The 23,190-nt window shown below is 38.5% G+C and overlaps 1 protein-coding gene and 1 non-coding gene across 2 annotated transcripts in view; one reads left to right on the top strand and one right to left on the bottom strand.

Moving 5' to 3' along the window:
* Positions 1 to 446: 446 nt before the first annotated feature.
* Positions 447 to 23,190, top strand: part of Arsj (arylsulfatase family member J) — a 56,047-nt gene continuing 33,303 nt past the window's right edge. The window contains exon 1 of the mRNA XM_070022495.1: positions 447 to 1,171. Coding sequence (XP_069878596.1) covers positions 774 to 1,171 — 398 coding nt within the window. The 5' untranslated portion in view covers positions 447 to 773. The remainder of the gene's footprint in view (positions 1,172 to 23,190) is intronic.
* Positions 12,359 to 12,422, bottom strand: Trnaa-ugc (transfer RNA alanine (anticodon UGC)). The gene has a single exon. It is a non-coding gene; the product is annotated as a tRNA-Ala (tRNA).

Genomic DNA, 23,190 nt, shown 5'->3' with positions numbered 1-23,190 from the left:
GACTTTGGGACCTGACCCCCCCTATGTGCTTCCACCCCGCTCGGGGGACAAGGAACCGCGGCCGACCACTCTGCAGAGAAAGACGAGACCCTCCATCGAGGGGGTCCGGGAAGCGGCTGCGCCGCCGCCTGGTGAGTGCTTGGAGCCTGGTAGACGCCAAGGAGAGAGCCCTGGCAAAGTGGAGAAGGTGATCGGGCAGAAGCCAGGCCGGTCCCAGGCTGGTGTGGTTGGCTGGGAGGAGAGCAGGAAGCACGGGACCCCTTCGTGGTGCATTCCAGATGTTGGCACCGCTGGATCCGGCGCCCCAGCACCGCGCGCCCAGCGTGGGCCCCCCACCTCTGCCGCCCGCATCTCCGCATCTCTGCCTCTCTACCGGGTGTGACTCGGGATGCTCCCTTTGATTTCCTTTCTTTCTGTCCTGGCTCCCCTCCCCCCCCCCCCCGAGAACTTCTTGATGGAGATACTTTTCTTGTTGTTGTTGTTGTGGTTGTTTTCAATGGAAACAGCTCGTGGAGAGGAGTGGAGGGGGGTAGAGAAAGAAAAGTGAAAGCAGACAGCAGGACCGCTTGTCCTGATTTCGACACCTCGGATGCTTCCAACCACCACTTCTAGAAGAAGACTGGAGTCCAGTCTTGCTGAGCTCGGGGAGGAGCGCAGGATTTCCTTCCAGGTGGAGACAGCCCTCTCCCTTCCTTCCGCACGCATGCCTGCGTGCACTGGTACAAGTGCAGAGTGCGAGGTTCTGCGGGGCGTCTTTGCCGGCACCAGAATAAATGGCCCCCAGGGGCTGCGCGGGGCCTCCGCCTCTGCCACCCGCGAGGGCCTGCGTCTGGCCCGGGAAGGTGTTAGCTATGGGCGCCCTAGCTGGCTTCTGGGTGATCAGCCTCCTCACCTATGGCTACCTGTCCTGGGGCCAGGGCTTAAAGGAGGAGGAGGAAGGGGCCTTGCGAGCTCAAGCCGGAGAGGGACCCGAGCCCCATAACCCGGTCACCTCCCAACCCCACATCATTTTCATCTTGGCGGATGATCAGGGATTTAGGGATGTGGGTTACCACGGATCTGAGATCAAGACGCCCACTCTCGACAAGCTCGCTGCCGAAGGAGTGAAACTGGAGAACTACTATGTCCAGCCCATTTGTACACCATCCAGGAGTCAATTTATTACTGGAAAGTAAGTGCTCCTGGCTTCTTTATTTTCATTCCTCAGAAAAAGTATTTATGATTGGTTCTTAATTTGAGGGAGTACCAGAAAGTATGGTGAACAGTTGAATGAATGAATGAACGAATGATGTACGGCATGGAATGATGGTATTAAAATGGATTACCCTTCAATAATTTAACCAGTCTGATCACTTGTCTCGCAGTTTTGTTAAGCTGATGCTGTGAGCAAGTTGTGAGCTGCTGAATGAGGTCAGGACTTGTAACTCTAATTCACCAACCAGAGAATGGAAAAGACCTCTCTTATCCCAAATCGGAGCATGCTCAGATTTTTGTTTCCAATGTCATGTTAATCATCAACTGTTTAAAACAAATAAATAAAAAGCCAGGCACCAATGGCTTAAAATGCTGAGGTCAGAGAAGCCTAGTGTGAAGCCATCCAGCCTACTAAGCAAAGTTTGTGAGGGTCTTATCTCCAACTAACTACCAAAAAGCCCAAAGTAGATCTGTGGCTCAATGGTAGAATACTAGCCTTGAACAAAAACAGTTAAGGGTTCTTGAACTCTGAGTTCAAGCCCCAGAATCAGCACAAACACACACGCACACACACCACACACACACACACACCAAAATTACTAAATCTAGAGTCATCACAGACAGAAGACGGCCACAAAAACAAATAGTACCTAATGTAAAATGTGACCAAATGGATCTCTGATGAGTGACTTTCTTTTGTGGTGTAACTAATAAGACATAATTTAATTAAGAAAGTAGTTCTCAGAGTGTGAATAAATTCAATTATTTCAAACTTCAATTAATTCAAACTTCATTACAAGTGTCTCATATATATATATATATATATATGTGTATATATATATATGTCTGGAAAATGTCTGCATAGCTAACATGGTTTAGATTATTTGGATGTTTATCTGTTTAACATTAGAGTCTCTTTGCTTAATAGCTGTTCATATTTGTTTATATCTTAAGTAGTTCCATCAAAATATAGGCGAGTGTGACTAGTTACATCGTGCAAATACAGACTGGCATGAGATAAAGCCAAGGGTCAAGCTTCTCTTGGACAGAGGTGCAGGAGAAGCCTTGCTCATTTCACCTAAGTACCTTGTGATTCCGTTACAGGACAGGGAGCCCTTGCTTCAGTGATGTTGTTCTTGGAATCAGATTCTAGAGGAGTAGCCAGTATCCACTGGAAAAATAAAGACTACAGTCATTTGTAGGAATATCTGCTTTGCAGAGACTTTTGCTCGTAACAGAATTTCCACTGCCTAGCAAACTGTCAAAATTTAAAATCACTGCCAGGAGAAAAAATTCTATCCTTAGAAAGAGAATAAGGAAGGTTAGACATCTCCCTGTACTTGAGAGTCAAGTTAAAAGTTGACCATGGCATAGTAAAGTCAAGAACATTTGCTATTCATAAAGGAACAGAACCTTGGCTGAGAAACAAAAATTCCATGTGGTCTCCTGAGGGTCAAGTCCCTCCTGTCTAATCCTGACCACCTTTATGCTTGGCTCACGATAGAAGTATGTCATAAAGCAGCATCAACTAACTTACAGAATTTCAATTTGCACAGATGGCCAACAGTAGTTGAAAATATGTAACTGAATCATATGAATTTATTTCTCACAAACAAGCGTATGCTCAGAGCTTTTCACCCAACAAGAAAATATACATCTTATACATAGATTTTGTCTTTGGGTCTTTTTTTTTAAAGAACCTTATTATTTGATGAAACAAAGTCTAAGCTGGAAATAATTTCTAATTTTTCTCTGCAGTCGAAGGTTGGTCCTTTTATATTTTCAATGCAATCAAACATTTGATGAGAAAGTTTTATTTCTCTTCATTAGGAAAATTTTCTATTCAGTGCAAAAGTTTTATAACTGCTTTGTAGATAGAAAATTCAAATACCTACTTGTATAATTTGATTTAAACTTCTCCCTAAAGGGTTGAAGTTTCCCTTGTAGTTCTTCTTTTAGACAAACTACTGGAACTTCTTTTATTTTTGAATGAACACAAATGTAAAAGAAAAGTGGGGTTTTTTGCACTTTCATGCTGGTGATTTTTCTCTTTAAAATGTAAGCCACTAATGTTTTTAAAAATTAAACCAAAATTGCCTATTAATATTATACACAAACTGAAACATAGTAACTTTTAGCACAGTGTATACATGCTTACATAAACTTAAAATGTGTTACACATTTTAAACAATTTGCTTTAACATATGAAAGTTCTAAAAAACATAAAAGTACAGTTAGGAAGTCTAGTTTCAGGTCTATTTTTAATAACACAGGGCCTTAAATATGGCCACTTACTTCATATGAGCACATGCAGATGCTTCCTACGGTTAGCTTTCATAAGAACTTCCACATAGTTCCCAAAGTGATGCTTTCAGTTCACACTATTATAATTTGTGAGAAACTCCATCTTTGCCAACATTTGGTAGTGTCTTTTCTCATTTTAGTCTTTCTAGCAATTATGCACTGGTACAACATCTTGGTTAAAATTTTTATTTCTTGGTGACCTCGTAAACTTGAGTGTCTCTTAAGGCATATTTTTTGAAGTCTTTTCTTTGACTATTTTTCTCTTTAGGGATTGTTTGTTCCTTACTGATACATATATATATATATATATATATATACATATACATATATACATATATACATATATATGCGTGTGTGTGTATTTAGAATATATAAATAATTATATGTTTTGTTTCTTTGTCAGAAATGTGTATTACAGATTTCTTCCAGGCTAACTTGCTTTTGCACTCTCTTAGTAGTGGTTTTTGGAGAATAGGTTTTAATTTTACTGTAATCCAATTTCCATTCTTGTTTTTATGTCTCATCTAACATAGTCTTGATTCCATTCTGGTAAATTTATTTATTTATTTATTTATGCCCATCATGGGGCCTGAACTCTGGGCCTGGGCACTGTCTTTGAGCTCTTCAGCTTGAACCACAGCACCACTTCCAGCTTTTTCTGCTTATGTAGTGCTGAGGAATAGAACCCAGAGCCTCATGCATGTGAGGCAAGCACTCTACCACTGAGCCACCTTCCCTGCCCCTACTTTATTTTTTTATATTTAAGTCTACAATGAATTTAGAAGTAAGTTTTAGTATGTTAGAAATCAGAACTCAGGATGATTCTTTTCCCATCGCATTTGCACACTGATATTAAAAAGACGTTACTTTCTCTGCTGTCAGCTTCTTTAGAAATCAGGTGAATGAACTCTTGGCCTGTTCTTGGACTCCTTTGTTTCATAGTCTATCCTATGTCAGTGTTGTGTTTTCTTACTTACTATAGCTTCATAGTAAATGTTAATATCTAGAGAAAGTTTCCCTGTTTGTTCCTCAAAATTTCTTTGGTTATTCTTTAGTATTTTGCTCACATTAATCGGAAAGAAGAAGAGCAACACATGGAAGACACAAGTAGATTGGTTGAGCTAGTTGAGGGAACGTAATATAACTCTCTTTTGAATTATTGTACTTTGTGAGTAATACAAAAGTGAGATCACCAGCTGAGAATGAAAATATGGAGATGTAAAAGATAGTGAGTTGCAAAACTGGGAAGTGTGGGTGCATGTTTCTTTTTGGGGGGTCCAGTCGTGGGGCCTGAACTCTGGGCCTGGGCGCTGTCCCTCAGCTCTTCAGCTCAAGTCTAGTGCTCTACCACTTGAGCCACAGCGCCACTTCCGGCTTTTTTCTTTTTTTGCTTATGTGGTGCTGAGGAATCGAACCCAGGGTCTCAGGCATGCAAGGCAAGCGCTCTACCACTGAGCCATCTTCCCTGCCCCAGGTACATGTTTCTTATGCCTGAAATCCTATAGCCTTAGTAGCCTGACAGCTGAGGATGGCAGTTCAAAATCACCCCATGTAGAAAATTCCATGAGACTTACCTCCATTCAACAAGCAAAAAGCTGGGAGTGGAGGCTCAAGTGGTAAAAGACTGGCCTTGAGTGGAAAAATAAATAAAACAGGAGTGAGAGGCCCTGAGTTCAAGCTCCAGTAACCAGCACTTAAATCAGATGCAATATAGAGAAATTTATTTTCATTTGTTTCAGTCTTAAGTGAGTGTGCATACATAGGTACTTTATGTGTTAGCTAAGCCAGTACTAAAACAGAATAAAATCTGGTTATAAACACCAAGCCATCTATCGTGATACTTTGTGTTTTCCTTTGTCAGTCATGGGGCTTGAACTCTGGGCTTGTGCACTGTCCCTCAGCAATTTAGCTCAAGGCAAGCACTCTACTACTTGGGCCACAGCATTATTTCCCCTTTTCTCATGGCTTACTGGAGATAAGAGTCTCATTCATGGACTTTCCTGCCTGGGCTGGCTTTGAACTGTGATCCTCAGACCTCAGCCTGCTGCATAGCTAGGATTACAGGCGTGAGCCATCGGTGCCCGTGGTACTTTTATAGTCTCTGCTTTTCATCATCTTATCATCTGCTTGATTACCTGTTCATCCTTATAAGATGGGATAGCACAAATAAAGCTCCGATCCAATGGTAAACAAAAAGAAATAGTATGAAATGAATCTGGGGGAGAAGGAACAGACAAGTTGGGGGGACTGACGGGACAGGTGAAATTGTAATCTTCTTAGACAACCATTTGAAGTTCAGAAAGAAAATATTTCTCTAAGAGAAAGTGAACTGGATAAAGAAGTGCAGGAAAAACGCTGAGTAATAATGAAAATCTTCTCGAGATTTGAGTTCATACATTTTTCAGAGACTGACATCATTTGTTAATATTTCTCCCACCATACTGAGGTGCTTGTGCACAATGAAACCTATTGAAGAGTGTGAGTGTAAGTCAATCTGGTGATTTCCCAAATGAGTAGAGTGGTGGATCAGATAGATAGACTATGAATGTGGCAAGGCAAAGAAGAAGATGCTGTGAGTGTGTGTGTGTGTGTGTGTGTGTGTGTGTGTGTGTGTGTGTGTGTGTGTTCTGAAAGACATGCTCAGGGGGCAACACAGCTTGGCTGCCTTTGTGGGGTAGGGGAGGGGAAAGCAGAGAAAATATTACAGTGCATTTGGAAAGCTGGAAAGATAGATGACAACAATGGTGAGCTTAAGTCCAAAATTCTGTCAATTCCCAGTAAGGTGTGAGAGAGGAAAACATCTTTGAGAGTGAGACAAAATATTAAGACAGGATGATAAAGGGATAATTTTATGGAAGCCACTGGGAATCATGAGAAAAGTAGCAGTAAAGAGGAAAGCAACAAATAATGGGATTATCCATGAATGAACAATCAGGAGAGGAGGCTGCAATTGGCTGAAGGTGTTATACAGGAATTCAACTCGAGATACAGAGAAGCCACATTTTAGAGGTCATATCAGGAGTCTTTATTGGAAAGCCAGTGATTGTAGGTCACTGTCCCCAAAGAACATGCAGCTTCGAATACACTTACTACTGTTAGAAAACTGGGCCATGAGGGTAGTAAAACAAAGAAAAAGCAGAAAAACAATCTCAATCAACTAATCATGAACTCAAGAGGGACACCACGGTACCTGAGGAGAGTCAGGAGACACTAGGCATGGTGCAAAATGGTAGCTGAGCTGGTCAGGCTAAATAAAGTCCTGTTCAGGGAGCAAGGTTACGGGGAGCTTACGAGTCTCAAGAGTTCATGGCACAGGTTTGGCAGGTCCAGTAACCTATTGTCCAAGTCCCTGCCCCTGCCTCTAAAAATTCAAGCACTACCCTCATCTGAGGGTGGGACTTCATCTTCATTCACCAAGAAGACAAGAAGATGCCAGTTAGACCCAGGATCCTTTTTTCAAAGGAACCCAGGAAGAAAGAAACCAAATCTATTCTATTGCTTTGCTTTTCACAGCAATGGAGTTTTCAGAGGGAGTCAGTAGTGAAACTGTGTAGAAATGCCAGTGAAGACTGAAGCAGACATCCCTGCTCACCTCAAGATGTGACAACTGGGGGGTCTGTAAAATATCCCCTTCCCCTGCATGAATGATTAGAATGGTAGAGACTTCCAACAACTGGAGAGCAAAATGGTAGAAGGAAGAGATGAAGTCAAAGAAGGTGTTGTAAAGATCAGACCTTCAAGAACAAAACTCTTGTTGGAAAGGGCTGGGGAGTTAGGATAGAAGTGCTGAAAGAGCATAGAGAACACAGAGATATCGAGGTTTTAAGGCTGGGAGTGAACACAAGTTTGTTGAGAAGGTTGGAGTGATAGTGAAGATGTAAGTACATAGGGTTGAAGGAATAGACTGATTGTGTGGAAACTCAGGAAATAGTAAGCTGTTGATTATGTTAGCCTTTCTCTGGAGCTAGATTGAGCTGGGCTCCCCACCATCCATTCTGCAGCTGATTCTGCAGCCCCATTGTATGCAGACAGGAGCACAGTCAGATGCTCCGGGGCTTAGCACAGTCCAGGAAGAAAAAGACGCAAGTAGGCATCTCTGTGTGCTGCAGAGCATTACCAAGGCATGGGAACATGAGTTTCCATCATTCACAACTGGACTATTTGGGAAAACTCAAAAAGAAAGCAAATTCTTTGACCTTCTGTCACAGAAGACTCAGGAGGACATTTAGGGAAATAGGGATTGCCTTGTGCATTTTATGAACACCTTAGTGTATAGTCTGAGCATGAAAGCCATGCTTAATTCCTCATCCACCTACTCGTTATATTGAAGGCCTGATTTTAAGGAGTATTCTACACCCAAATGGTCCTCAGTAAATAGCAGTTGCTGATACATAGAAGAGCTCACGCGTCACCTTCACAAATATCACATTAATACTTGGACATTTTGAGAAGCGTAAATGTTTATGGGTAAGATATTCCGATGACATAAGAATTTCTTTCAAGCCTAATTTTTCTTTTGGAAAACAGATGCAACAAATGAAAAAAAAAAGGAGGGCAGAGAGCTTTAAAACCCCACACAGGCCTTATGGCTCAAAACCCTTGGCCTATTCTGATTTGACCTTGTGAGCTATCTAGGAGAAAAATCATGGTCAAATAAACACTGAGCTCACCTTGATGATCAAAGCAAGCACCTGATATTTTAAACAAGTCTTTCTTAAAAGACATCCTTTGATGTGAATGTCAACTCAGGTACTATTCAGTACCTGCGTAGCTGTTGTGCAAGAGAACAACCATTCAGGTGCAGGTGGCATGCAGTTTTGGTTTCCTTCAGTGACCCTTGACAGAGCTGAAAGATGGGAAGGCCCCCACTTTTAATGTAGGGCAGCATATGAAAGCTGTTTTTATTTCAAAGTTTACTTTAATTCTGTTGTTTCCCCTCCCTATAGCAATGCTCTACAAATAATCTTTATTTGATCTTCTTTGGTCTTGGGCTGTGATATCATTAGTGCGTTTGAAATGTTCTTTTATTGGTTGTAGATATTAACAATTCCCAGTTGTGTTACCTCACAGACGTAGCTATTTCTTTTGTGCTGTACTGATATCAACAACAACAAAAATGTTTCTGCCCTTTCTATCCTAATCCACCCCATATATTTGCTTTATTAAAGCCTGATTCTCATTATATGATCCCTCTCAGCGGAAAATCTCTTTGGATTCTCATCAGCTACCGAAAACAGAAAAAAAAATTAATTTTTCCCAGAGCCTTTCATTCTCCACTTGAACATTTCATTGCTACATCCACATAAAAGGTAAACTAATTTTTATCATTTTGAAAATACCAGTGAATGATGAAACAAACACAGGTCCTATTTTTCTAGATGGTGTATTAAAAGTTGTCGGGAAGCTGGGCACTGGTGGTTCACGTCTGTAATCCTAGCTACTTATGAGGCTGAAATCTGATGATTGTGGTTCAAAGCCAGCCTTAGCAGGAAAGTCCTTGAGACTCTTATGTCCAATTAACTTCCAAAAAGCCTGGAAATGGAACTCTGGTTCAATGGTATAGTGAAAAAAGCTCAGGGATAATACCTAGGCCCTGAGTTCAAACCCCAGGACTGGCATACACACAGAACAAAAAGTATAGAGAAGTTATCTAAGGTAGTTGTAATTATGCAATTCCTAAGATGCAGAGCATATATCTATACCCCAATTAACCCTCATTGTTTCCATCACTGAATCCTGTCTCATACTTACATTGTAAGTACCTCTTCCATTCCTCAATTTGGTAAACCTCTTCAACGTTTCCATATAGAAAAGTAGGCAGTTTGCAGTTCTCTTTTCTTTTTCTTGTTTATCATTCTAAGTAGTTGCACAAAAGGGGTTTCAATTCAACAAGCCAGAAAATGAGTACAGTGCATCTTGGTCAATGTCGCCTCTTTGATCATTCTCCTTATCTTTTCCAAGATATGTAGTTCCTTCGAGATATGTGGTTCAACTTTCCCATATGTATGAATAAAATGACTATACGTCCCCTTCCCCTCACGATTTTTTGAGCAAATCTGGCCATCCCTGTTTCTTTGTGCATGGGAGAATTCAGATCCTTTCTTTCTTTGTGCACATGCCAGCCTCTCATTAAGACGCAGCTAAAATACCACATTCTTCATACAGCTTTCCATGATACCTCAGCCAGAAATAATTTATCTTAACGATGATCTCCCATAATTCTTTCTATATCTGTCTTGCTGGGCAGGATTTTCCACTCCTTCACAGCTATTACCGGATCTTTTACCTCCCTTACAGGTCTGCTGAGAAGTAAAACTTTGATTTATGATCTCCATAAATCTCACAGCACCCAGTGCAGTGCTCCCTAGTAATAAGTACTAAGTAAAAGTGTGAAGAATGAATGAGTGAATGTAGCAATGAATAAGAGAGTATTTATTTTCCTCTGGCAGGCAATGTGATGGCGCAAAAATAGCATAGGAATTTATAGTGAAGAAATCTAAATTGCAGTTGTGGATGCAATGAACAAATTACTAACATGATCTTGAATTAAACACTTAGTTTCTTTTCTGAAACACATATAGTTCTCGTCATAAGCTTGGAAGTAGTAATATTACTTGTATTTCCAAATTCCAAAGTGATTCTTCAGAACAATTGAAGCAATATATATGTACTAATGCTTTGAGAAACCGTGCCTATTATATAACTAAACTTAATTACTTTAAGGTTGGAGCTACATCTCCAAGACATAGATAACCTTAAAAATCAGTTGGCTATTTGTCTTCTTCATAGTTTTCTATGAAGTAAAGCTATCTGTCTTCTTCAATTTCAACAGCGATAAATAGTTAACAATTAAACCCTTATGTCTTTTAATTTTAGTGTATTTTATTTGGAAATATTTTCCACCTGATATTCTTGTTCAGTATGATGAATTATTGCTAATTTTATATGTATAGATGCATATATGTATGTATGAATGCATGCATATATGTATATATGAATGCATGCATGTATGCATGCATGTATGCATGCATGTATTTGTGCATGTATGCATGCATGTATTTGTGCATGTATGCATGCATGTATTATAGTTTTGGTGATTGCATCTAGGGCCTTGCACACACTTGGCAAGACTCTAACACTTGTGCCACACCTCCTACTCCTATCTTTAGAAACATTTCATTGAATGACCTTAAGTAATCTTGCTGAGCTTTGAATTCCAGTGCACCCCAGGGACCGCCATGCAGTAGGTTCAAACTTGGTTTTGAATCAATACGTTGTTCTAGGCATCGTAGGTAAGGGCCTTTATGAGCTCCTAAGCTCCTAAATAATTATTGTGCCTGCAGCATCTATGAATGTACACTGCACAAAGAACCCAAGTGAAACTTCTGCAACACCATCCAAGCCACTCTACTGCCTAACAATTTTGGCAGCTCCCATTTCCTCCATAGCCCCGTTTCTAAGCATGCCATATAGAGGCCTGCAGCCTTCCAACACTTCTCCATTTATCCAGTCTTTGAGTGATTACTGTCAAAAGTGCTTGTACTTTCTCAGGTGACTATTTCCCTTTACCCTGCTCCCTTCTAGAACATTCGTCAACCTCCTCTGGGAAAAGGCCCCTGCATTCTCCTATCTTTTCCTGATCACTCTCTCACTCCAAAGCAGGCAAAGTTGAGTGCATCATTTTTATTGTTTGTTTGTTTCTATGGCCTCTTCTGCATACCTATATATTAATTTTATAGGACATTAGAACCACTTACTTTTCCTAATTCCCCAGATGTAGAACAGTGTGCTAAATTATAAACTGTCTACAGAGGCTAGTTAAAATAAATAACAACAAGAGCTGAACATGATAGTTAACTCCTGTAATTCCAGCACATATGAGGCTGAAACAGAAAGATGAAGAGTTCATGACAAATCTGGACCATATAACAAAACTCTATTTCTCTGTAGGCAGAGACTACTGGCTCTCCTAGAGAATAGCATTAAATGCAAGGTACTTGTGTTATGCCAACCTTATATCTTTATCTGTGCTTCAGGTTTCTCATAGGAAAGTTTCAATGATAATTACAATCTTATCTTGGTGGGTTTTATGGGGGGACATTAAGAGAGATTATATACACACAGCTCAGGGTATGCTGTATAGAAACTTACATAATCTTGATTATCTCAGTTGTCAGCACAATGAGTAAACGTAAGTGATCCTATTAATAAATAGTGTTTGCTGATAAGTAGACTCTCAAGTAGGTAATTAATGATTTGGGAGGATGAAGTGATAAAGATATGAATGAGAAAAAATTCAAAAATGCTTTGAAGTACATTATGACTGAGATATTTGATTCATCCTGAACCTCAAGGACTATCATGCTTTCACCAAAAGGTAAAATTAATATCTGAAAAGAATGTTTTGGTTTAAAACTGGTGAACAGGCCAGGCACTGTTGGCTCATACCTGTCATCCTAGCTACTCAAGAGGCTGAGATCTGAGGACTGTGGTTCAGAACAGCCTGAGCAAGAAAGTCTGTGAGACTCTTATCTTCTGTAAAGCTCTCTGAATAAACCAGAAGTGGTTTGTGGCTCAAATGGTCAAATGGTAGCCTTGAGCAAAAGAAGCTCAGGGACAGTGCTTAGGCCCTGAGTTCAAGCCCCAGGACCTGCAAAACAACAACAACAACAACAACTAAACACCAAAAAACTTGTCAACATGTATGTCACCATGCTTTTTTTTTGGGGGGGGGGGAAGAAGTTCAGTCATGGGGCCTGAACTCTGGGTCTGGGTGCTGTCCCTCAGCTCTTCAGCTCAAGGCTAGCGCTCTACCACTTGAGCCACAGCGCCACTTCCGGCTTTTTTTCTTTTTCTTATGTGGTGCTGGGAATCGAACCCAGGGCCTCATGCATGCAAGGCAAGCGCTCTACCACTGAGCCACCTTCCCAGCCCCACCATGATTCTTTAATGGAGATATGATGCTGCATTTGATATGGTTAGATGGGCATAGACATTAAGATTGGTAACAACCTTTAATAATTACCCAAATATAATTTAATCTATTATGTTCAGGGAAAGCAGTCATATTGAGTGCAAACTATCTGAAAAGTGGTCAGCACTGTATCCAGTCCTTAGGTCTTTAACAAACTCCCACTTGCAGTGAAGTTAAGTCCTTTGGAGAGCTAGAGTCTCCTAGTCAAATGTAAGAAATGAGCATTTAGCAGCCTGCTGCCTTCTGTGTGGTTATCTTATTCAATAAGGACACTTTGTTGGGTGCCAGTGGCTCAAGCCTGTAATCCTAGCTACTCAAGAGGCTGAGATCTGAGGGTCACTGTTCAAATCCAGCCCAGGCAGGAAAGTCCGTGAGACTTTTATCTCCAATAAACCACAAGAAAACTGGAAGTGGTGCTGTGGCTTAAGTGGTAGAGCACTAGCCTTGAGCTGAAGAGCTAGGGGATAGTGCCCAAGCCCAGAGTTCAATCCTCACCACTGCCAAAAAAAAAAAAAAAAGAACACCTTGCCAAAGGTCTATGGAGCATTGTCTCACTTAAATAATAGGTGCCCAATACATGCTAGTGTTAGGTTTAGCTGAATTCTTTCTGGTATTTATTTTAAACAGAAGCGCAACATGTCTTAATTACTATTATATGTGTATATTATTTTACAAATTGGGCAGGCATATGAAGAATTCTTATCAGAATTATGACCATAGGATCATGCTAATGTGCTCATGATCATCTATATGTACTATATTATATATAAAATATAAATAATATAAAAATATATAATATATGAATATAATATATAAAATAAAAGTAAACATGTATTTATAAATTTTTGTTTATATATTTTATAAAAAGTTATATATTTATAACATGTAAATATGTAACATAAAATATGTATGAAAATATCTAATACATATATAATACATATTCATGTATTATAGATATACATATATGCTATAAATAGCATAGATGGATTATATATGGTATACATATTTTATATTATAAATGGATTCCTTTATAGTTTATAATTAAGAGGACATATGAAGAATTTTTATCAAAAATTATGACTGAACTGATGAACCTTCATGAAATGAGTGTGGGTGGGTGTATTTTACAAACTGAACATGTAAAGCATTTGTATCAGAAATTGTATTTTTAATAAGTTTTTAATTGTGAAAATACTGTACAGAGGGTTTCTAATTATATGAGCAAGGTAGTGAGCACATTTCTTATCAAGCATTGTTGCCTCCTCCTGTTTTTCCCCTACCATCCCTTCTCTCCCCTACACTCTCCCCCTTCCCCTCCCCGCTTGCCTAAATAGTAAAGTTCATTTTCAGAAAGTGAAAATATGCTCAAGAACCTTCATATTTTTGTTTTTTTCTATGAAGTGATTCATCACGCAAAGCTATTATTTCCAATTTGCTCATTTGTTCAAATGGTCAATTACCTCTCACCAGTGCATTGCTTTCCTTCAAAGTTCCCTAAACGATTAACAAGAGGAAAGAAAAGAAAGAAAAGAAAAGAAAGAAGGAAGGAAGGAAGTTTTGCACATTAATAATACCAAATTTATGAACCTCCCAACATTAACTTCCATGTTTTCTGTCTTCTTTCCTGTGAGTATGTATGGATCACTCAAAAACATACACCTTCCCAGCTGATAATGATGTGATGCCTTTGATCTCTTTCTTTACTGATTTCCTGTCTCTACTTTAGGTTAACTCAAGTAACGCACCAGCAGGCAAAATAGACATATTCGAAAAATCTACAAATTCATTTTCAACCTGGCTTTCTTATATCAGTTTTGGAGATGAGAATGAATTCCTGTTTTCCTTTGTTTTACACATAAGAATGATACTGTTTACCTTCCAACACTTCAACCACTAGCCAAACTGTACTTTCTTTTTGTAAGCTATGAAATGTCTTACTCTTTTACTATTACTGCAATATCCTAAATATTCAACAAATGTAGATCCTCATAAGCTATTTAAGACATATTTTGAGTTCTTTATATGTTATGCTTTAAAGTATGTTACCTAGCTTCTATAAAATATTTTACTGATTATGGCCTGGAAAACTTTTAATAATTTTTCTTACAAATTGCTAACAACTTCTTAAACTTAAGCATTTAAATATAAATAGTATGTAAGAATCTCATAGAAGATGTTAAAACATTATTCATCTTGACCCCACCCTAGAAATTTTATTGCAGAAGGCTTAGGGTGGGGACTGAGATTTTTACATTTTCAGTAAGTTCTCTGGTGATGCTGAAGTTGTTGGTGTGAGAACCTCCCATGAATTACCATCTCCCCCTTTTATTTCATATTGCCATTGATTTAACACCAGCTGTATGCACATAACCATTTAAGTGCCCAGCCAAGTAGCAAGTCAGTTGGCTCATGTGTTTTGCCTCATAATACTGTGCAAGTGAAGGCTTGTCTCAGGCTTCATAGATCTGTCTTTTAGAAAACACATGGTCTCAGTTAAAAGTGCGTCTGTTCTCCAATAAGATGAGTAATAAAAAGATTCCCATTTTAGGTAAAGCAATTGGTTCAAGAACAAAGAGCAATGGAATTTCTGAGAAGTAAATCATGAAATTAAAGTTAAATCATAAAATTAAAGTTAGTAGGCGACGTTTGGGATATTGCATTTTTTGAAATCTTATGTGACGATGCCAACTTGAACAAAAATGGGTGGTTTGTCTGGAGTCTTGTTTGAATGCTGACTTTGATTTTTATCATCAGTTCTATTGCATATAAACACACATACACACACACACTCCACACACACATATTCTGTGTAAATTATTTTTCTCATCACTCTAATATGACATCTGACATGAACAGCTTAAAGGAGGAAGATTTATATGGGCTCCTAGTTTCACACATGGCAGATCTTGGTTATTGGCTCTATAGATTCTGTCGAGGATGCTGCAGAAACTTATGGTAGTGGGCACCAGTAATGGAGAAGTTTCTTATTTTGTAGTAGATAAGAAGAAAAGACAAGAAGACTGGAACGACCCAGTGATCAGATAACATCAAAGACTCTCCCTTATTTACCTACTTCCTTCCTGCTAGATACTATTTCCCACAAGTTTCCCTAACCTTCCAAAATATCACCACCCACTGAGTATTTTTAAACATGCGTTTTTAAATTGTCATTGTAAAGGTGATATACAGAAGGTATATCTGACTTATACAGTTATACAGTATATCTGACTTATACAGTCAGTATATAGCTGACATACAGTTATATAAGTCAGATAAAGAGAACATTTCTTTTTGAACAACTTCTCCCCTCTCCGCCCTCCATTCTCTCCCAGTTTTTCCCTCCCTTCCCCACTTACAAATTGTGCATACAATTCATTATCAACATAGTGTCTAGTGGATACCACTGCTGCATTTTTTCACCCTTTCTCCCTCCATTTACATTTCTCCCCTAAAGACAGATATAGGAACAAACAAGACAAAAAGAAAAGAAAATACCCAACTACAATGGTAAATAGAACCCTTTTGCTTCCATTTCCTGGAGTTCATGTCTATACATATTACTTTATATGATCAAATGCACATAGCTATTGGGTCTTTGTGATTCTATCCTAGGAATATCCTCCTTTCATCTCACTCCATATGAATGCCTAGAAACTTGTTTAATTTATCATGTCCCAGTGTACTTTTTTTAAAATTTTATTTTATTTTATTTGTGAACATACTGTACAGAGGAGTTACAATTACATGGGCAGGATAATGCGTACATTTCTTATCAAGCATTGCAGCCTCCTCCTGTGTTTACCCTTCACATCCCTTCCCAGCCTCCCCCTTCCCCCCAATCCCAATCCTTCTCTTTCCCCCCCCCCTTCCCCCCCCCCGCACCGACGTTGTAAAGCTCATTTTGGACATGACAACTTGTACTTCTCATTGTTGCAACAGGTCCACCTGTATCCTTAAACAATTGGTTTTTCCCCATCTCCTCCACAAGTTATACTGACATCAAATATAGTGAAAGCAGGGGTTATACTGTGGGGGAGGGACATACAAAGCAACAAAGAGATAATCTTATAAATGCATTAGAAACACATGCATGAAAGAAAAAAACCTTAAAATACACATCTAAGGGTTCATTTTCCTGACATCACATTATCTGACCTTTTCCACTTGACTCATACATATACTAGATATTACAAATAAGGGAAACCATTGGACCTATGTTTCTTAGGGCCTGGCTTACTTCACTTAATATAATTTTTTCCAAGTTTTTCCATTTCCTAACAAATGGGGCAATGTCATTCTTTCTGATGGAGGCATAGAATTCCATTGTGTATATATACCACATTTTCTTGATCCATTCATCTACTGAGGGACATCTGGGTTGGTTCCATATCTTAGCTATGGTAAATAATGCTGCAATAAACATAGTTGTTGTAGTAGCTTTAGTGTGGTCTTGTTTGTAAACATTTGGGTAAATGCCCAAAAGTGGAATTGCTGGGTCATAGGGGAGTTCTATGTGAAGTCTTTTGAGGAACCTCCATACTGCTTTCCAAAGTGGTTGAACAAGTTTACATTCCCACCAACAATGAAGTAAGGTTCCTTTCTGTCCACATCCTCTCCAGCATCTGTTGTTGTTAGAGTTCTTGATTTTTGCCATTCTAACTGGAGTGAGGTGATATCTCAATGTTGTTTTGATTTGCATTTCTTTTATGGCTAGGGATGTTGAACATTTCTTCATGTGTCTATTGGCCATCCTTCTTTCTTCTTCAGAGAAGTTTCTCTTTAAGTCTTTCGCCCACTTATTTATTGGGCAGTTGTTTCTTTGAGGATTTGTTGTTGGGGGGTTTAATTTTTTGAGTTCCAAGTATATTTTAGATATGAGACCCTTGTCCCCAGTGTACTTTTTTAAACCATGCTGTGTGTTTACTTGTAGATTTATAAGCGAATGTCAGCTTACCACAAATGAGGAAAACCATGCAACCTATGTTTCTCTGGGTCTGGCTTACTTCATTTAATATAATTTTTTCCAAGCTTTCTATTTCCTTATGAATGGTACAATATCATTGTTTCCATTGGGCAAGCAGAATTCCATTCTGCATATATACCACATTTTCTTGATCCACTTGTCCACTATGGAGCATCTGGGTTGATTCCATATCTCTCTCTTTTTTTCTTTCATTCTTTCTTTCTTTCTTTCTTTCTTTCTTTCTTTCTTTCTTTCTTTCTTTCTTTCTTTCTGTCTTTCTGTCTGTCTTTCTTTCTGTCTTCTGTCTGTCTTTCTGTCTGTCTTTCCTTCCTTCCTTCCTTCCTTCCCTCCTTCCTTCCTTCCTTTCTTTCTTTCTTTTCTTTCTTTCCTTTCTTTCTTTCTTTCTTTCTTTCTTTCTTTCTTTCTTTCTTTCTTTCTTTCTTTCTTTCTTTCTTTCTTTCTTTCTTTCTTTCTTTCTTTCTTTCTTTCTTTCTTTCTTTCTTTCTTTCTTTCTTTGGGCTTGCCAAGGCCTAGGCACTGTCCCTGAGCTTCTTTTCAAGGCTAGCACTCTATTTGAGCCACAGTATCACCTCAAGCTTTTCTGTTTATGTGGTACTGAGGAATTGAACCCAGGGCTTCATGCATGCTAGGCATGCACTCTACCACTAATCCACATTCACAGCCTTATTCCATATCTTGGCTAAGGTAAATAATGGTGCAATGAACTTAGTTGTAATCTACAGCCATACTACCCTGAACACACCCAATCTCTGATCTTAGAATCTAATTAGGGTCAGGTCTGGTTACTACTTGGATGGGAAACTATGTTTTAATATATGAGCCTTGTAGGGAATATTTTGTATCCTGATCATAACAGATAATATACTTAAATTGTTACATATGTGTGTGTGTGTGTGTGTGTATGTATGTATCCAGAACTGTTATAACCATATGAATTTGTCTGCAAAAACTTTGCTATTAACTGTCTTTAAAGGAAAACTGGATCAATTAGATCAGTGGTCAGATATTTCCTAGAGCATTTCAGTGAACCATTACCAAGAATAGAAAAGTTTATATTTTCTTTCCTTTCTAATCTGCTTCTGAATTGTTCCAAGTTTTCAAAACAACCACAAATGACAGGATTTTGAGACCCATATGTGGACTTATTTATTCCTCCACACAAATTTACAAGACTGCTGAGTATTATTATTTCTCAGTTTTATAAAGGATAAAATGTCCAGGATAAATTCATATCCTTATACTCCCATGATTAAGTACATTGTCTTAGAACTTCCATAAAGGAGAAGACTGCATTGACTTACATTGTAAGACATCATGGAACTTTCCATTATCAATTAGTGGTTTCAGAAATAACAACCTTGGATGTAGTTGGGCTTGGGTTCCTTTTTCTGAAATATATTCATCATTGATTCATTTGTTCACTATTGAGATCTAAGCATTGTTGCATATAGATTTATAAAATCTACAAAAATCTCTGTTCTCATATTTATAATCGAGTAGAAGACATAAGTAGAATATATGATATGCTAGAGGTTAAATACACTCTACATGAATAATGAGACCAGAAAGGGAATGGGAAAGTCATAGGGATTGAGAGAGCACTACTGCAGATGGTGGGAAAGTCCTATGAACCAAGACAAGAGAAGACACCTTGTGTTTAGTTGATTTGAGCAGAAAGAACAGCAAATGCATATTCCCTGAGAGAGAAGAATCTCTGATGTGGTAAGATATCATATGGGGCCACCACAAAAATGCTGGGTTACAGAGAGGTTAACAGAGGTTAAGAGATGGTAGACGTCAAAGCAGTGACAGAACCAGAGCCTATTACACCAGGTGGGACAAGGCCAGATGTTTCTGAGTTAATGAGAGTCATTGTGAATATTGCATGAATGGGGTGACATGACCTAACTTAGTTTTTATAGAATTTCTTTAGTTGCAGTGATAGTTGCAGGGGTAAGTTTTGCAACAGGAAAATATATCACATTGACCTGTTTGAGATATAGTGGGATATGGCATGGGATGATAGGAAGGGGTACATTTAGTTCGTATTTCACACAGCAGGCAAAAGTTTGCTTCAAATACCATGGGAAGAAAAGGAGGTGTCAAAGTCAACTTCAAGGTCATTTATGCAACTAGGAGAAAAAAAGAAGTGCTTGCTCAAGCAGATAACTAAAATTTATTTGATGATTATACATTTTTATTTAAAGCCCATCACTAAATAAAAGCCTTTGTTCCATCTCTTTTCTTGACAGTGGTAGGTTTTATGGTTGTGTGTGTGTGTGCATGTGTGCATGCGCACACGCGTGTGCGCACATGTACATACCGGTATTGGGTCTTGAACTCAGGGCCTTGAGAACTTCCTCTATCACTGCTCTTTTAAGCCACTCATCTAGTTCCAACATTTTGCTGAGTAACTGAAGGTAAGAGTTATAACGATTTGTTTATGTGGGCTGGATTAGAAATCTCAAATCTCAGCCTTCCTAGTAGCCAGGATTATAGGCCTTTACTATCAGTGCCTTCCTAGAATGATATAACAATTTAAAGATAACCATAGTAGGTAGGTCAAAATATCTGCAGTAAAGGTGGGGTACTTGCTAATGTTTCAAAAGAAGACAAAGCAGTGGTGGTGGATGCTGAAGAGGGGTGCTGTGGCACCCAGGTTTTACTAAGTGGGTGAACTAGCATTCTCCTTCACTTTTCCACCTTGGGCTCTCAAGCACAGACTCTCCAACTTTTCCACATATCTGATTTTGCCTTGATTGTTGGTAAGGAAAAGGAACAATCAAGATGAAGCAATGTGTAAACTTAACATTTCTGTTTCCATCCAGTAAAAGAGCTTCTACTTAGACTATTGATTAGTTGAACATCCACTATTCACACACATGGGTGTGTGCATGCATACACATTTCTCTCTCTTTCTCAGAGTCACATCACCGCAGAAAGACTCATGACAGAGTATTTTGTGTCTCCCTCTACCATTTGAATTTTTTGAGTGATGAGTTTTAGGGATTTACTTTTAGCAAGATCTCTTTTTTGTTTTTTGTATATATTTTTATTGTAAAAATACTGTACAGAGGGTTACAGTTACATAAGTAAGGTAGTGAGTACATTTCCTATCAAGTATTGTTATCTCCTCCTTTGTTTTCCCCCTACCATCCCTTCCCTCTCCACCTCTCCAACTTCTCCTTCCCCACCCCTGAAATTGTACAGTTCATTTTCAGCATAGTGTCTTGTATATCTCATTGTTACAATGGGTCATCCTGTAACCTTATTTCCACTCTCTTCCGCTCCCCAAATTATAAAAATGTATATACAAGATGCAGGGCACCAGAATCAAATACAGTGAAAACGGAGGTTATAACCATGGGGGAAGAACATATAAAAGAAACAAAAAAAATCACATAGTACATTATAAATACACTAAAACAACAGCAAAAAAGATAAAACCACTTGTATCTCTATCTGGGGTTTCATTTCGCTAAGCATCTTCTTATATAGTCATACGTACATAGCTTCTGATCTTTTCTGCATCCCAGATATACTAGTTATTGCAAATAAGGGAAAATATGGGACCTATGTTTCTTTGGGCCTGGATTACTTCACTTATTATAATTTTTCCAAGTCTTTCCATTTCCTAACAAATGGGTCAGTGTCATGATGGAGGCATAGAATTCCATTCTCTCTCTCTCTCTCTCTCTCTCTCTCTCTCTCTCTCTCTCTCTCTCTCTCTCTCTCTCTAGAGAGAGAGAGAGAGAGAGAGATAAGTATAGATATATTACATATATAAATATATATATCACATTTTCTTGATCCATTCATCTACTGAGGGGCATCTGGGTTGGTTCTATATCTTAGCTATGGTAACTAATGCTGCAATAAACATAGTGGTCCTGGAAGCTTTAGTATGGCCTTGTTTGTGATCCTTTGGGTAAATGTACAAAAGTGGGATTGCTGGGTCATAGGGGAGCTCTGTGGAGTCTTTTGAGGAATCTCTATACTGCTTTCCAATATAAACAAGTTTATATTCCCACTAACAATGCAGTGTGGGATTCCCTTTTGGCCACATCCCCTCCAGCATCTGTTGTTATTAGATTTCTTGATTATAGCCATTCTAACTGGGATGAGATAGAATCTCAATGTTGTTTTGATTTCCATTTCTTTTATGGTTAGAGAAATTGAGCATTTCTTCATGTCTATTGGCCATTCTTATTTCCTCTTCAGAGAAGTCTCTCTTTGAGTCTTTAGTCCATATATTAATTGGCAGTTGTTTCTTTGAGGATTTGTTGTTGGGGGATTTAACTTTTTGAGTTTTAAATATGTTTTATATATGAGGTCCTTGTCTGTTGTATGGCTAGTAAAAGTCTTCTCCCAGTTTGTGGCTTTCTCTTGATGTTGCTAGTTATTTCCTTTGCCATGCAGAAGCTCTTCAGTTTCATGCATTCCCATTTTTCCAACCTTTCTTTGATTTGTTGTGTTTCTGGATCTTTATTAAGAAAATTTCAACCTATGCCAAGAAGTCCTAGAGTTTATCCTATTGCTTCCTGTAATGTTTTCAGGGTGTCTGCTTTGACTTCAAGGTCTTTGATCCATTTGGAATTCATTCTCATGCAGGGTGATATATAAGGATCTACCTTTGGTTTTCTACAGGTGTTTAACCAATTTTCCCAACACCATTTACTGAAAAGGCTGTCTTTCTTCCATTCAAATTTTTTAGCTCCCTTATCAAAGATCATGTGGCTATCGGTCTGTGGGTTCTGGATCTTCAGATCTATTCCATTGCTGCTCATGTCTTTTCTTGTGCCAGTACCAAGCTGTTTTGATTTGCTTTGTAGTAGAGTTTGAAATTTGGTATTGATATTCCTCCTGCACTGTTCTTTCTGCTAAAGATTGTTTTTGCTATTCGAGGTCTTTTATTGTTCCATATGACTTATTGGATTGCTTCTTCTATTTCATTGAAGAATGAGGTTAGACTACTGATAGGTATCTAATTGAATTTGTAGATAGCCTTTGTCAGTCTTGCCATTTTCATGATGTTAATCCTCCCAATCCAGGAGCATGGGAAGTTTATCCACTTCCTTAGTTCTGCTTTAATTTCCTTTTTCAGGTTTTTAAAGTTTTCATCGTAGAGGTCCTTCAGTTCTTTAGTTAACTCCTAGGTATTCTATTTTTTTATGAGGTTATTACAAAAGGAGTTGCTTTCCTGATTTCAGTCTCACTCTTCTTATTGTTGGCGTACAGAAAACTGGCAAGATCTCTTAAAACTGGAGGCACACCCTTTGGTGTCTCATTTTTAAATGGCTAAAAATATATTACTTAATTTTATTTTTTGCTTAAAGAAAAAAAGAAAGAAAACAAATTCCACATGATGATGTCTCCTTTGTTCTCCAGAAACAAAGCATTTGCTCAATAGTTCATGCGCCACCCTGAGTAAGTTGTATTAACTTCTATCTCCTGCTGTTGTTTTCTGGGCTAAAGAATTTACAACAGCTGCACAGACACAGAAAACATTTTAATGCAATGAATGTTGGTTTCAATGAATTTACCTTAATCACCACATCCAGTTTCAAAAAAAAAGACAAAATCTATCCAACAGCCATCTGATTAAATCATGTTAGCCAGAAATTCCTTTGCTTGGATTTTAAGGACTGCAGTATTTTTTTTTTGGTAATATATATATTGTTTTTATTGTAAAGATACTGTACAGAGGAATTACAGTTACATGAGTGAGGTGTTG

This window comes from Dipodomys merriami, unplaced genomic scaffold (genome assembly GCF_024711535.1).
Source record: "Dipodomys merriami isolate MVZ:Mamm:240054 unplaced genomic scaffold, mDipMer1.0.p SCAF_15, whole genome shotgun sequence".
In the NCBI taxonomy this organism is placed as follows: Eukaryota; Metazoa; Chordata; class Mammalia; order Rodentia; family Heteromyidae; genus Dipodomys; species Dipodomys merriami.
The sequence above is the reverse complement of the archived record's forward strand: the minus strand, read 5'-3'. Positions and strand labels throughout refer to the sequence as shown.